General features: G+C 31.7%; 2 protein-coding genes across 2 annotated transcripts; both read right to left on the bottom strand.

The window, feature by feature from the left end:
* Nucleotides 1–556: 556 nt before the first annotated feature.
* Nucleotides 557–3,555, bottom strand: LOC145158871 (Phospholipase A2 family protein). The gene is made up of 3 exons (XM_079077732.1): nucleotides 3,421–3,555; nucleotides 1,722–2,349; nucleotides 557–807 (listed from the first exon to the last, which is right to left on the bottom strand). Exons 2-3 carry the CDS (start codon nucleotides 2,260–2,262, stop codon nucleotides 677–679), a joined length of 672 nt encoding a protein of 223 aa, XP_078933858.1. The 5' UTR covers nucleotides 2,263–2,349; nucleotides 3,421–3,555; the 3' UTR covers nucleotides 557–676.
* Nucleotides 3,556–8,304: 4,749 nt separating this feature from the next.
* Nucleotides 8,305–13,294, bottom strand: LOC145158870 (uncharacterized). The gene is made up of 10 exons (XM_079077731.1): nucleotides 12,824–13,294; nucleotides 11,971–12,007; nucleotides 11,802–11,880; nucleotides 11,653–11,698; nucleotides 11,469–11,567; nucleotides 11,272–11,340; nucleotides 10,848–11,193; nucleotides 10,403–10,557; nucleotides 8,900–9,319; nucleotides 8,305–8,746 (listed from the first exon to the last, which is right to left on the bottom strand). The coding sequence occupies exons 1-10, from the start codon at nucleotides 13,235–13,237 to the stop codon at nucleotides 8,717–8,719; spliced, it is 1,695 nt and encodes a 564-aa protein (XP_078933857.1). The 5' UTR covers nucleotides 13,238–13,294; the 3' UTR covers nucleotides 8,305–8,716.
* Nucleotides 13,295–15,210: the final 1,916 nt, after the last annotated feature.

Raw genomic sequence — 15,210 nt, 5'->3', positions numbered from 1 at the left:
AAAATTGTTTATATGCCAGTCCTTACATTTGCATTTCATTACAGATATGGTCCTTGTGCTTTACTCATTATTGCAAGTTTTGTTCAATCTATGTAGCCATACTATATGGATAAGGACTATATTGGCAACAAAATTCAAACTTAAGGACATGAGGATAATTCGATAATTTGGACCAAACTTGCAATTTTGGATCGAGCATATGGACCAAATTTGTAATTTACTCTATAAATTATTACCTCTAAAAAAAGCACATTATTATATATAGTGAAAATTAGCCTAAGGTAATTGTTATTATAGACACTATTATTATAGTGTCTATAATATGATTATTAAGATAGAATAGATTTAGAATAGATTTTTAATACGTGCAAAAGACAATTGTTATTATAGACACTATTATTATAGTGTCTATAATATGATTATTAAGATAGAATAGATTTAGAATAGATTTTTAATACGTGCAAAAGACATAAATGTCCTCCTTTTCCTGATATCCAAAATAGGCCTATGTGTTTTTGCAACTACGATATACTAAGATGGATGTAGAAATTTAGACTAATTAAAACGACAATTTAATATAATTGTGATAATTTGGACATTTACTCACAAGACATTTACATACATATTACTTGTATATATATATACGAGTCTTATATAGACATAATTGAATTTAACTCTAGCGTGCTTCTTTATGAGCATTCCATCCTTTCCATTTCATATTGCTGAGCCATCCGAATCCAAGACTTAATTGACCCGACTTTAATTTCACCAAATGTTGTCTGTATGGTATCAGTATACCCCTCAGACCTGTATTATAGAAAAAAAAAAATTATAGGTTAAATTACTCTTTTGTCCTTTAGGCAAAGTTCCTTACATGGAACAAATTTTCTAGGGATCTTTTTGGCAGTGAGGATGAGGAGGGCATTAGCGTCTTTTGCACAGACAAGATACGACTGAATCCATGTCCTGACATCATTTCTTTCTATTACGACTTCAAAAAATTACCCAATTATAACATTGTATTTATTTTTATTTTTCTTATTGGAATTTTGGACATTATATTTTGGAAAATCTACCAAATTATAACAGAAAAAATTGTCTTGTATTTGGATGACATTGCTATAATTGGGTAGATTTCAAAGTATAGTGTTGTAATATGATAAAGTTAGAGCAGGATACTATAATCATGATTAATGAAATGGGATAAATGCAAAGCTATAAAACATATTACCATTTATTCATGTATTATAGCATCTTACTTTCAGTTTTTTTTTAAAGGTTAAATATCATAAAAGACCTTATATATCGAGTTTTTTCCTGATTAAACCTCAACTTTATTTTTTTAATGAAAAAGACCTTGCAGTTTTTCATTTTTTCCGAAAAATCCCTCAACTATTTATTTTTTCAAAAAAAACCTCACATTTGACAAGTTTTTTCGGAAAAAGAAACTGCTAAAAGGGTCAAATCGAAAAAAATGGAAAAATACAAGGTCTTTTTCATCGATCGGAAAAAAAATGGAAAAAAAATTATTTTAAAATTTTAAAGTACAATGCTTTAATAGGAAAAATAAATGAAACTAGGATGCTCCATGCTACGATAAACAAATCAATTAAAGTTTCAATTTCTTCCAACAACTCCTAAATAAATCGATAAAGTAATTTGCTATTTTTTGCATTTAACCTTTTCTAAAAAACACAAGTGAGAAACAAAGCTACACAAACCTGATACACACATTGTCTTGTAAAGTTGAGCAACATGAACATCTCCTCTTGTAGCCATATGAGGCCTCTCTAAGCACTCAAGAAAAGCCAAATCCGCCTTCAAAAGCTCACTTTGATCATGACTATCATATCCCATATCATGACAATAACAACAATAATCAAGCCAATCAATAGGCCTTTTATCCCACAATAAAGACCCTCCATCTTTCCCACTTGACCAATTTGGCCCACAATAATGCCCATATCGTGGAAACAATTGTGACAAAAATGCCCTTGGACCCGTGTGCCATGGAACCTTTGAAACATAAGGTCTGAAACGAACTGTGGAGTAAGTGACACCGGGTCCCACAAGATTGGCTCGAGAGTTTTGTGCGTGTTTTTTTAGTTTTTTGTTGAAAAAAGTTGGGATTTTTAGGTTTTCTGCCCATGGGAAAACTGAAATGAGGGATAATCCCCAAACTTTGATGTTGATTTCTTGATTTTTAGGTGGATATTGAAGGATTGTTGTTGTTGTTGTTGTATCTGGTTTGTTTGAAGTCATTGTGATACTAAAAGTGTAGAAGTAATTGAGAAATGGGTTTTATGGGAATCATTTAGTAATAGAAGAATGCTTCTTGTTAAACAAGACCTACATGAAGCAAGAATAGTAAAAGTTGAATTAAGATAAGCAATCCAAAATGGAGTGAAAAGAATTCATAACAAAATGATTAAAGCATGTTGTGTTTGTTTTTTTTTTCTGTATTTTCCCTTTTTACAAGATGGGATAACGGAGGAAAATGGTTTTCTAAATGGTAAAAAAGTAAAATGGTTTTCATGATGTCACCAGAATCTTTGGCTATATACAAGCAATCAGCAATTCAACTAACAGATGATGAAACTCAAACTGAAGGTTGTTATACAAGATATAGTTTATAATGATAATAAACAAGAAAAAGAAGCCTTGAACAAACTAAAAGTCTTAAACAAACCAAAGGTCTAATCAATAATCATAATCACCCTCTTTTAAGTTACCATCAAACTCTTTTCTTATATCCTCATCACTCTTTAATCCATCCACAGAGGTGTAATTTAAAAGTCTAATATTTCTTTGGGACAAGTTAAGAAATTCCCATTTCATAGCCTACGAATTACGTAAGACTAAGGGATTGTCATGTGCGTTTAAACTACTTATTGCGATTTGAAATTGCAACAATCAATTTTAAGTGTTTGCGTAAACCGATTATGATTCCAATTTTCTGATTATTTAGGGTAAACGTAATCATTTGGATATCAATTAGCGTACGAAAATCGATTATAGAAATCATTGTAACATTACCCAACTATCCTACCTTTTAACAGATTATGTGATTTTGATTCTTTCAAAGCATCCTTCATAATGTAAAACCGAAGTCATAGGCCTATGTGTTCTTGCAAGAAAAACAGAAACAGGTACAATTTCCCAGTAATTACACATACGTTACTCTATAGTTCATCAAAATCAAGTGTCAATCCGAACTCTATTAAACTTGTCACAAAGCAATAATTTTCTAAGGACAATAGTTTTCACAAGAACACAATACTCGAACGCGATAATTTCCTAAAAGTACCAAAATATGACAATTAATCCACAGGTATGAACGAGAGCAAACGAAAAATCTATTGATGAGCTTAAAATTCAAATGCGAAGCTAAAATTAGAAGGTGAAACGAATGATACTAACCGAAACGCAGTAATTCAGCAACAATTTCGTAGTAAAGCTGTTGTTCATCAGAAAATTTGGGAATTTTAATGAAGAGAACAGGGTGGGAAAGGATAAAGGGAGTGATGCGACAAAAGTTCACCGACTCAGCAATTGTACACTCAGAAAATTAGTGTCTTTGGTCAGAATATATTCTCCAAATAACAAGCTAACGTTCTCTAAAGTCTTACGTAATAGAAAAATATTACTAAATATTTATTGAGTTTTATAGTTTTATTTTTTAATCTACCTTATTTCAAACTTATCAAAAAGTTTAAATAATAAAATTTTAATTTATTTTGTTAATAACAAAACTGGTCAATCTAGTTTAAGCAATTTTGTAAATAGTAACCAGGTTTTAAAATTATTTAACTTTTTAGAATTTTCAAAACCTTTTAAGAGTTTTAAACACTTAAATCTTAGTTATATCACAGAAAAAAAATGTTATAAAAGATATTATACTTTTTAATTTTTTTATTTAAAAATAAACTTTATTTTATTTTCAAAAACATCTGCATATCTTTTTTTTTTTCGTTATCATTTTTTAAAAGGTTTACAGATAATCTTTTAGTAATTGACAATTTTTGGGTAAAGAAAAACCAAACTTTTTCTCAAAAAAATAATAAAAAAAAAAGAAAAAGAAAAACCCTCTTATATTTAACAATTTTTTTTCATTTGGACCAACTTTTTTTTTGTTTTAACTCATAATCTCGATGTTCTTATTGTTGGTGTTTATGATGTTCTTGATTGAGGAAGATAAAGATCTGATTGTTAAGTGGTAAACCATATTACGTCAACTCACCCCAAAACTCATGTGAGAGGTCAAACTTTGAACATTAACGATATTTTAGACATGACAAAGTTTGAACCTTGGACCTCTTACATAAAATTATGCACCCAAACTACTAGTCCCCATTGTGGGGCTAACTTGTATGTGATTGCTAATTTGGAAGGTGAAGATCGTGTCTGATAACTTCTATCAAACAAATGATTACATGTCTTTTGGGGAGTGAATGTTTTGCATGTGCATATCACAAATGGTTTCATGTTTGCTAATTTCGAGACTAAATTTCTGATTTTGTTATCGTTCACAATGCTACTCTTAAATGGCTATTGATGGTAAAAAAAAGTGAGTCTAAAATGAAAGAACGTTTACATCAAACAAACCCAAGTAAACCTAGAGGAAGATGTACAACAATCCTAATCCTTCATAGCAGCCAAATGTCAAATAAATACCAAACAAAAATAGTGGAACATAAAATAGACGTGTCCTCCTCCAACACTAAATTCTTTCCGGCATAATTAAGAGCTACATGCCGGATGATCCAAGCTATACTTGACTATACTTATCAGACACTTTCACAAGATCATTAAGATAAAAACCATTCAATAGATGCATCCACCACTTATAATCTTAAACACGATATAAAATGCACAAAATGCCATAAACTCATGTAGTTTGTATATAATTTAATTTTTAAGAAAATTACTAAAAGTGTTGGATTTGAAAAAAAAAAATTAAAAAAAAAAGAAAAAACGTAATGATACTAGTAACTAAATTGATCCTTCCATTTTGGGTTCCAAATTGTTCAGCCTCAAATCGAACAACGGAAATTATATATATGTGAGTTAGTTTTAACTTAATAAATATAAATCTAAAATGATGTTTCGAATTTGGAAATAAAGAAATGCATTCGAGTTCATGTTTTCATGGTTATGATAACTGGTTTTTAATATAAAGTTTGGATCAATAATCAAATTTTTCTTAAAAATTATATAATTGAACCAACATGAGTAAGTATTAGAAATTCAATAAGAGTTGTACGGATCAACGATAAAATTGAGGAAATGACGATTGTGGTGGCATGAACATATACAAAAAAGACTACCATCAATGACGATGGTGAGGGTTGATTCATTGATGGATGATGTTAAGAGGAGAATAGGACATCCTAATAGGAAGTGGAAGGATATCGTAAGGTTAGACATAGAGTAATTGGCTCTTTCTAGCGACATGTCCTCATATAGGAGGGTGTGGAGGGTTAATATCATGTTAGTTGAGTGGCCTAGGTCCTTATATGCATCTTATTGCTTATGTCGTTTGGTAAATTGATTTGTTTTTTTCCAGTATATGTTTACTCCCTTGTATGTTTTGGTTTTTGATCGTTAATATCGATAATAATATGTTTTATATGTGTATATATAGCTCACACTATTTTATTATTCCTCTCTTTCCCCCCATTTAAAGGTGTTTATTATTTACATATGTCAGAGGCCTTTTTGGTTTTTGATCGTTAATATCGATATCTATGCCCTACCTCATTTCAATGGGATTCTCATGGTATGTTGTTATTGTTATATATATATATATATATATATATATATATATATATATATATATATATATATATATATATATATATATATATATAAAGTTATGTTTATTGGCTAGGGAGTTATCTTCTAAACATGTATACATATTAATAAAGGGCTAATCACAAAAATGAACAACATAAATGTGAAATTCTCTTTTATAACCAATCCTTGAGATATTTTTAAAATAATCACCATCTTCGAAATACTTTAATCAAACTAATTGATTTTTGTGTCAGATTGTCTTAAGAGTTAAAACCGTTGAAACGGAATATAAAATAATATGAAAGTTGAAATTTTAGACAAATGGTATATTTCATAAAATAATATGAAAGTTGAAATTTTAGACAAATGGTATATTTCAAAATTCCATATATGCTAGTTTTGTATATTTTGGACAATACTTCAATTCAAACTTGTATATTGGACTGCATTTTAGGTTTTTTATCGTATATGTGATGTCTGTAGGGTTTTAACCATTTATCTAAATACAAAACTCTATTGTTCAAAATATAGCCAGATTTTAAAGCCCATTTTCCTATTGGAGGGTCATGGGAGCGAATCAGTGGTGCCATGCTGTAAATTATGTCTAATTATACATTTTATGGTGTGCATTTCACTTATGTATGAACTATTGTGGGGTGGTAAACTTCGCGGATTCCAAGATAAGGTTACGGCAAAATCAAACTTTTTGTCTTTCCAATGTCCTCGAATAAACGTTGATGACAATAATGTCAAATATTTTATGAGTATTGTTACTAGTATCTTGTCATTATTTGTTGCCAATAATATTATCAAAAGTGATGCTAACCAACTAGTTATATATCGATCTCCTATATCAATAAGAAACTGATTACCTCGGGAAAACCAATTTGATGAAAATTTGTCTCGCATTAGTATTAACCAAATATGTAATATATTGCATGTTACAGTGACTCCCGAAGCAATCTACGAAACACAAGAAATACGTGTAGACGATTTCCTTTCACGTCGTTAAGGGAAGTAATGTAACACATGTTTCCCAATATGTATTTTAATTGTTTAAGTAATTGAATTTATGTTAAGGAGGGTTAATTTTAGGCCGAGGCGTGACGTGCCTCATAGCAGGCACAACGAGCTTGGGCACATGCAGGTATGGAGCGGCGCATCCTATTTGGCAACTAAAACCCTAATTTATCGATCTTTATGCCCTATTTAAAAACACTAACTCCTAGGGTTGTCTTATTTGACCTCCATTTTGTAGAATCACCTCCCTCGAAACCCTAGGCTCCATTTATGATCTTCCTTGGGTTTTGTCACCTTGGTGTGTAGCTTTTGGGAGAAGGAAGCTCATTTGGTGGAAGAGAGCTTAGATCCCTCGAAACCCTAGCCTCCATTAAGACTCTTATTAGATTAAGATCTAAGAATTATAGGCACTAGCTAGAAGGATTAAGAGCTTAAGGAAAAATGTTGTTAAGCCAGTAAGCGTAACGTTCCTGTTAAAGAGTCACATCGTGTCTGACCGTTGACTTTTTGACCAGTTTGACTTTTGGTCAAGCTTTGGTGGATTTAAACTATAAAGTGAGAATAGAACTTTGTTTGGTTATATGTTATCAACGTTAGCTATTTCGAGGAGTTTGATTGTGTGTCTACAGTTGTATTGCATCCATGAGTTTTGTTTTTACAAACTTCTGTTGATATGATTTTACTTTGATTTTGGAACACGATGCGATATGTTTGATCAAATGCATGTTTTTATTATATTTTGGAAAATGGTTTTGGCTGATTACTCTTATTTTAAAATGACCATTTTATTTTGAAAATTCCAGACGTCACAAATGTAAGACATTTATGATGAGACTGTTATGATGCTCATGAATCATAAAATAACCATCAAAATCTGTTGATGTTGATTGATGATTAAAACCCACATTCACACAAAATCCAGTGTTGATATTTCCTACTCCACAAGCATGGCGGGCAAAATGCTATACTTCAAATTTTGAAAGGATCTATCAAAAAAATCTTTTTCCGAACTCCATGTGTATTATTACAATATTAAAAGGATTAATCCAGAAATTGTTACTCATATAATACGTATGAATTACATCGGTTTGAATACTTCGTCACTATCAATTGTTTGGTAATATTAGTTTTCAAATTGTATTTACATTTTCATTTTGATAAACTATTGTGATAGGTGGCCCAATAAAGTGTAGACTCTTCAGTTTAAAAACTAGGTGTGTACTATAATTGATGGTGCTTACCTAAAAATATAAACATGTATAAATATAATTATGTACTATAATTGCATGAAAGAAAATGATATTTTCTTTTGTAGTGTAACTTCAAAAGCCCATAACCCCTTACACTCAGAAGGAGACTAATAAAAAAAAAGATGCTTAAATGTTCACAATGAAAGGCATACCTTATCAAAAACACCTTTGAAGTACATGATTACAACAAGAATTGTACAAGGTACTGAAAAAGCAATTAAGCTAAAAAAAATGAATAGAAAAACAATACAAAGTGCTAAAAAGCAGAATGATTTTGATTGTAAATAGTTAGAAGAACAAGCTACAGTCCTCTTGGATCATATATAACCCCAAGGGTCAATAAAAACCTACCAAATAACTAAATAAGATATAACTTTTCTCCAAATATTAATAAATTTACAAATCCAAAAAATCAAAAACCCAAAATACTCCCTCTTTTTTTTTTTAACTTATTTCTAATCCAGTTTTTTTTATCATCATAATCTCATTAATTACCAGTTCAATGTTACAAAGATATCAGAAGACAGTTATATTTTAATCTGTACAGAATCATTCCTACCCTATAAAATTACCTCCTCTTCCACCTCACCTCTTCACCCCCTTGTACTTTGTGCTTTAAGAGTGGTACATTTCCAATCCGTCAGTCTTCGTCACATATCCTCTCCTTTCCCATCATCACTCTGCCACAACACACAAAACATCAATCAAAATTCTTCTTTCAACAACCCCCACACATTTGACCTATTTTATTAAAAGAAACCCTGTCATACGCTGACAGAGTCCAATCCACATTGGAACTGAAACTCTCACACCGACTGCTAAGACTGACATACCTGTTGCCAAGAAGTTGATTTCCCGGACCCACCACCGCCTTCACCTACTTTCTCACATTCGGTCACCTGCCCGGATGAATTCCCGGGCAGATTACTTCCGAAATTAAAACCGTTTCTACCGGATCCTGTTTTCGGGTCGGGATCAATTGGCTCTACTTTCGGTTCGTTTAATGGGATTTGAGGTCGGTTTGGGGTATTCTCGGTCAGCAAAGCGGGCAGCTGTATCGGGTTTACGGGCGGGGTGAATAATGAAGGTGGAGGGGCAGCATCGTTTTCACCAACGACTCCAGGAGCAAACTTAGTGCCAGGTGGCAAAGCTTTTTCAATTTTCTTTGATGCGATTTTCCAGACAACGGGGCCCAGGTTTGCAGCAAATCGAGCTAGGCTTCTAGCATAACCATGCTCAGCATGTAAACCTACCTGGATTTTAGTGAATAAAAATATATATTAAATGTTTTTAATTATTTGTCAAATGCCTAAAATAGTCCTTTTTTGTCTATTTGGCCACTTCAACTATTTTCCATGCTGATTAAACCATTATCCATTTTTTTTTTAAAAAGAGGGTAAAACCAGGAAGGAAGAAAATTTTATTAGAAATTAAAAAAAATATAACGGTGTAATCACTACAGAATATAGTTAGGTGACTAAATCAATAAAAATGGTGAAGGATGGAAACAATTAAAGACTAAATGCAAGAAAAAGTAATGTACTTTCATTTATTTGTTTATTGAAGCATATTGCTTCTATTTTTTTTTCTAGAGTAAATTACATGAATGGTCCCTATGGTTTAGGGTAATTTGCGCGTTTGGTCTCTTACTTATTTTTTTAACTCGGAAAGTCCCTACTGTTTGTTTTTGTTACACATATGATCCCTGTCTTACCTAAAAAAACTATTTTGCCCTTGATTTTTTAATTTATTTAAATAAACACACCCCCAACCCCACCCCAATCGCCTTACCTTACCTACCCCACCATTTTTCCATATTTAAATAATAGTTTTTTAGGTAAGACAGGGACCAAGCGCGTAACAAAAACAAACAGTAGGGACCAAGCGTGTAACACAAACAAACAGTAGGGACCTTCCGAGTTAAAAAAATAAGTTAGGGACCAAGCGCGCAAATTACCCCAAACCATAGGGACCATTCGTGTAATTTACTCTTTTTTCTATTATGTATCTACTGTGTTTTTATTATCAAAGCAATGTACTAAATAAAACCTACCCAATTATTAGCATCAAACTTTCAAGTTTTTCCTTATTGGGACAATGTATTTTGAAAAATATACCAAATTATATCAATGAAAATTGCTTTTTTCTTTGGATGACATTGCTATAAGTGAGTAGACTTTTTCCAAATGAAAATGTTGTAATAGGAAGAAATGAAAGTAGGATGCTTTAACAAACAAATAACTACTTCCTAAAAGCTACTTCCGAATTAAAATAAGTACAAATATGGTAGATGAAAAGTGATATATAAAAAAGAAAATTGAAAACAAAGAACATACTGCTAATAGCTGCTTCTTTTCCCCACCAAAGTTGGATAAAAGAGATGACTCATAACCATAAGCTGAAGGGTGATATTGCTTGTAGGTTTCACGTCTAGTTTCGTCAATAATGAAATGTTTATTCCCATATTTCATGTCTGCTTTCCGAATACGCTCTGAAAAAATTGAGAATAAACAATAAAAAAATGTGTAACAAAAAACTACAATAGTCTTATTAGTAACAAAAGGAGTGATCTTGGTTTCTTTTAGTTATCAAAATTGATTCTTTTAGTTATACATTAAGTTTAGTTACTGTGTTTATTCTTTTATCATTCAGTCAAATATTCAAATCACATCTTAAAAAGATCTAAAACTTTGTGAATTGTTACACCCACAAACAAATATAGAATCTATTATATTATCAGAAGTGCTAAAAGCTATTTTAAGAAATTAAAAAAAAAAAAACCTGGAAACTCTTCATTCCAATCTGACAACAATTCTGAGAAATGTTCACCATTGCGAGAACGATTTGAACCAAATAAACCATCAGGTTGATACCTATAAAGCATAGGTGGCGCTTTTCGTAAATTGTAAGGAGTAGACTCGTTTGTATTGTCTTCAGGGGTTGCCAGGGTGGCACCTGAGGTTGACTCAGGACCAACACGGTCCAATGGCGGTCTGCCAGGTGTCTTCTTCACATGCTTGCCAGGTGGCCTTCCTCTTTTCACCACTTTTGGTTGTAATTCTCCATCTTCACCTTCTTGCCTCAGATTCTCAAAGTCCCTTTTTGCCAACTCTAGTATAGACCTCGCCTATTGAGAAAAAAAAAAAGTAAAATGATATAATTTATATATAAGTAGATAAGTATGCATAAACAAGATGAAACTTACCTGTCGAAAGTATATTGTATCAGATGAATTATACTGCATTGCATTTGAGCAAATCAAATAGACATCTGCCTGCAAACACAAGATATATGCACAAAAGATTCATATAAACTATAAACATAACTGTATTTATGCTATATTAAAAGAAATAGAATCAAGATAGCAAATTTAAATGATTATGTAACTGCTAATATACAAACCTCCAATTCTTCCAAATTTGAATAAAGACCCTCATCAAGTTTTCTCCTAACAGTGCCAAAATCCATAGGTTGCTTGATAATTTCATGGTAATCTGGAAGCTGAACACAAAACAAGATATCCATATCAATGAGAAGTAGAAAAAAAATCACAATTGATGACATGAAAGCTTTCAAAATAAAGCACCTCATTAGGGTCAACAGGATCAGAGAAGACTGCATGAGTGTCCTTCCTGTAGACCAATTTAAATACTCTCTTAAATCAAGAAACAGTGGAAGAAATAAGATGTACTCTATTCAAAGAAGCAAAAGAAAGAAAGAGAGAGAGAGACACACTTTTGAAGCCTATCAAGAATGAACACCAACAACTTTTTGTCTGGCAAAGGTGTTGTGGGTCCAGACTCTAATGGTGACCCTGCATAGAAATTAAATGAAAAGATTAGAAAACAAAAACCCATGATAAAATCTCATTCAAAAATATAAGAAAAGGGTTTTTGATTAAGACCATGAAGAGTGTCCATCGCTTTCAAAACCTTTTCACCCTACAAACATAAAATCCACACCAATCGTTACAACAAAGAAGAATAAATTAGATTACAGAATATACATCAAAGGTAGTTGTAGTTCATCATTAATGAAAGCACCCACAAGATGAAAGGAAACATAACCAATTGGGAAGTACAGGTGAGGTTAAAGAATACAGAGAATAACAATAATTAATAGAGAAAAGACAAATTTGAACTTTTTCCCAGAGACATGGTGGTGGGGGAATGTTCCTTTAAGTCTGTGTGTATGCATATCCTTATACATATACATATAAATAATAAAAGTCAGATAGACTAACTAGAAGCAATACATCAACTATCAACTATACATATATAATAAAATAAGAGAATTTATGTCAAAAACAGAACGTTGATAGAATTAAAGGCTTCAGATTTCACAAACCACGAAAGGAAAAAATATATATATAAATTAGCATCGCACTGTACGTGTATGTTATATATCCACACATGTATCTATTTACAGGTTTTGTAGTTATGGATGTGTAAGCTAAAAACAAAACGTGACATAGTCAACACAAGTACGTCCACTAACGATCTTGGAAGAAAAGAAAAGGCTGTTGAAGTACCCGCGAAAATCCAAATAAAGTTTCAAAGGGAGAAAATCATGGCCAGTGAAGATATTTTCTTCCCCTCAATTTTGCTATTTTTAAAATCCTGGTATTTTTTATGCTCTAAAATACACTTTTTCCCTCGATTTTCTTGTTTTAAACTCTTAAGCATTACTACAGTACAAATTCACAAAAACAAAAAAATCTAAACCCTAATTTCGAGGCATTAATGAAAGAAATTTACCTGATGATCAGTGAGAACACCACCAGATCCGGATTTAATTTTGCGAATATCAACATCAGCATTCGAATCAGAGCCACAAGATGCCGAATTAAGAGAGGAAGATCTAATTAAATCAGACGAGAAATGTTGTTGTTGTTGTTGCTGATCCGATTGGGGCAAACGAACAACGAGCTTGACTTTCTTCTCTTTCCTCTCATCATCATCGTCATCGTAGTACTCTTCTTCACCGACGTCGCTGGCAGTCGAGTTAGGGTTCCGGCGATTGGATCTCCGCTGTTGTAATTGTTCTTGATTTTGCAATTTCTGTTGTTCTATAGCCCGTTTCTGGAGATCTAAAAGAGAAGGACGGCCTTTCTTCTTCTTCTTCGCCGTCGTTGCTCCACCTCCGCCTCCTCCTCCGCCTACCTTACCCATGCTCCTTTCTCTCTCTATCCTTTCTCGCTATTTTTGGTTTCTCTCTCCAGAGCAAGCGTTAACTATTTTTGTTACATTACAATTTCTGAATGACAATTTGTTAACTTTTGGTCCTTTAACTATATAAATGTTGACTTAATTCACCCTTCTATTAGTAAATCATGCATGGTCTATCGAAAATCGACAATCTTGATATCAAATCGTGTGGTCAATGAAAAGACTTGCTTCTTTTTAAGATTCTTTGCTTTTTTGTGTTCAAGTAATGTTATTTGTCTCTATATCAGAGCATATACTATAATGAAAATTATAAGAAGAAATATAAAAAGTTCAAATAAACGATAATGAAAAACATAACATACAGTAAAATGAAAATTATAATGTAATGGGTGTTGGATTTTGGAGCCTAGCGAAAATAGAAGTGCAAAAGGCATAGATTTCATTTAGTTTACCTAAAGTATTTGATGTCATATTTTAAGAACCAATAGACCAATACACAAAATCTGATTTTATGTATAGTTGATTTAGTTAACCATCTAAAATGATACAATTTTAGGGTATTATATCCGATATTTCATGCTTATGCTTTAAAACAACAACAAACACTCAAAATCCTATTATAATGGGATAGGTGATGTAAATATCAGACAATTGAAGTCTCCATAAGTCTCCATATGAAGAAGAGCAATGTGTCTCAAAGATGATATTCGGCATGTGCAAAGCAATGACCTGTAAAGGAGGAAAAACAAGAACAACAATAGGAAATGAGTACTGAGTAAGTTCAAGTGAGCAATAAAAAAATATACAAAGATAATCATAAAAAACGTAAAAAGATTTCGAAAACCTGCGAAAGAGACAAAAGCAATGGGGATAAAGTCAATATAAGTCGAAAAAAATAAATAAAGATAAAAGATACAAGACAAAGTATATATCAAAAAATAAATAAATAATCCCGACAATGATACTAGTCTACTCCAAGCCCATTGAGAAAAAGTTATATATAAACTTAAAAATGACAAATCTCTGACACACTTTTTGTAGTATTTCGTTTGAACATGTATAAGAGTTTCGTACTTAACTTTTATGAAACAAGTGATTGTCCACGGGTCTTTAATCATATTGTGATAGAAATTTGTCCATAACTTTTGAATAAGTCATATTCTTTTGCATTTGGATATGAAATTCTTAAAACTTCATTTTCGTTTGTAATTATGTGAAAGATATTGTGTGTGTTTATAAACTACTATTATCGAGATGTAATTATTGTTCTTGTTTCAAGATAGTAAAATCATTTGGTAGCGTTTAGAATTATAGTTTTATGTCTCTTTCAAAACCTTGAACTCATTTAACTGGTTGTATATTGTAGATTGTATGATGTATGGAGTAATATACTGGATTTCACATGCCAAGTATCTTAAATGTTCGTAGTTTATTACGTGGGGTAAAATTATATTCAGGAATTTTGACATAAGAAGTATAGAACAAGTGTCATTTGTAATTGAACTTTATATATATTGCTAAAATGGTTAGAAAATGTAACATTTGGGTTTTTACTGTATGTGTGATCGTTACTTTGGTAGGTAGCTAGAAACGGTTGCTTTGGTACAATTAGTTGAAAGTTTGAAAAAATAAATTGTGTTTAAGGGTAATTTATAAGTGTATTATGTCTAAAATAACTAGTTTTGAAAGTTTTGCATAAAAAATAATAGGACAAATACCATAAAAGTCTCAAATTTTACAGGCGCAGTTGGGAAAAGCCCTAGCATTTTTTTTGTTGGTAAAAATAACAATTTTTCGGATGATCTTCCATTTTTAACCTATTATCCGATCATCAACCAGCAACAACCGTGTTAGGGTCAGGATCCTTACAATATTAAGGATCCTCAAATATCCAGGATCCTCAACTACCTTAGGATCCCAGCTAATTACCGTTATTATTTTTATTAATATTTATAAAAGTCATATTTTGTCTATAA

This window comes from Lactuca virosa, chromosome 2, assembly GCF_052849685.1.
Source record: "Lactuca virosa cultivar CGN04683 chromosome 2, Lactuca_virosa_CGN04683_v6, whole genome shotgun sequence".
Classification (NCBI taxonomy): Eukaryota; Viridiplantae; Streptophyta; class Magnoliopsida; order Asterales; family Asteraceae; genus Lactuca; species Lactuca virosa.
The sequence above is the reverse complement of the archived record's forward strand: the minus strand, read 5'-3'. Positions and strand labels throughout refer to the sequence as shown.

Excerpts from the sequence above, each read along its gene's own strand:
- LOC145158871 (XM_079077732.1), bottom strand. The coding sequence starts at position 2,262 with ATGACTTCAAACAAACCAGATACAACAACAACAACAACAATCCTTCAA. Across the intron at positions 808-1,721 it reads CAAGACAATGTGTGTATCAG|GTCTGAGGGGTATACTGATA; the intron begins GTTTGTGTAGCT and ends TCTATAATACAG.
- LOC145158870 (XM_079077731.1), bottom strand. The coding sequence starts at position 13,237 with ATGGGTAAGGTAGGCGGAGGAGGAGGCGGAGGTGGAGCAACGACGGCG. Across the intron at positions 11,194-11,271 it reads ATACAATATACTTTCGACAG|GCGAGGTCTATACTAGAGTT; the intron begins GTAAGTTTCATC and ends TTTTCTCAATAG. Across the intron at positions 9,320-10,402 it reads AAAAGAAGCAGCTATTAGCA|GTAGGTTTACATGCTGAGCA; the intron begins GTATGTTCTTTG and ends ACTAAAATCCAG.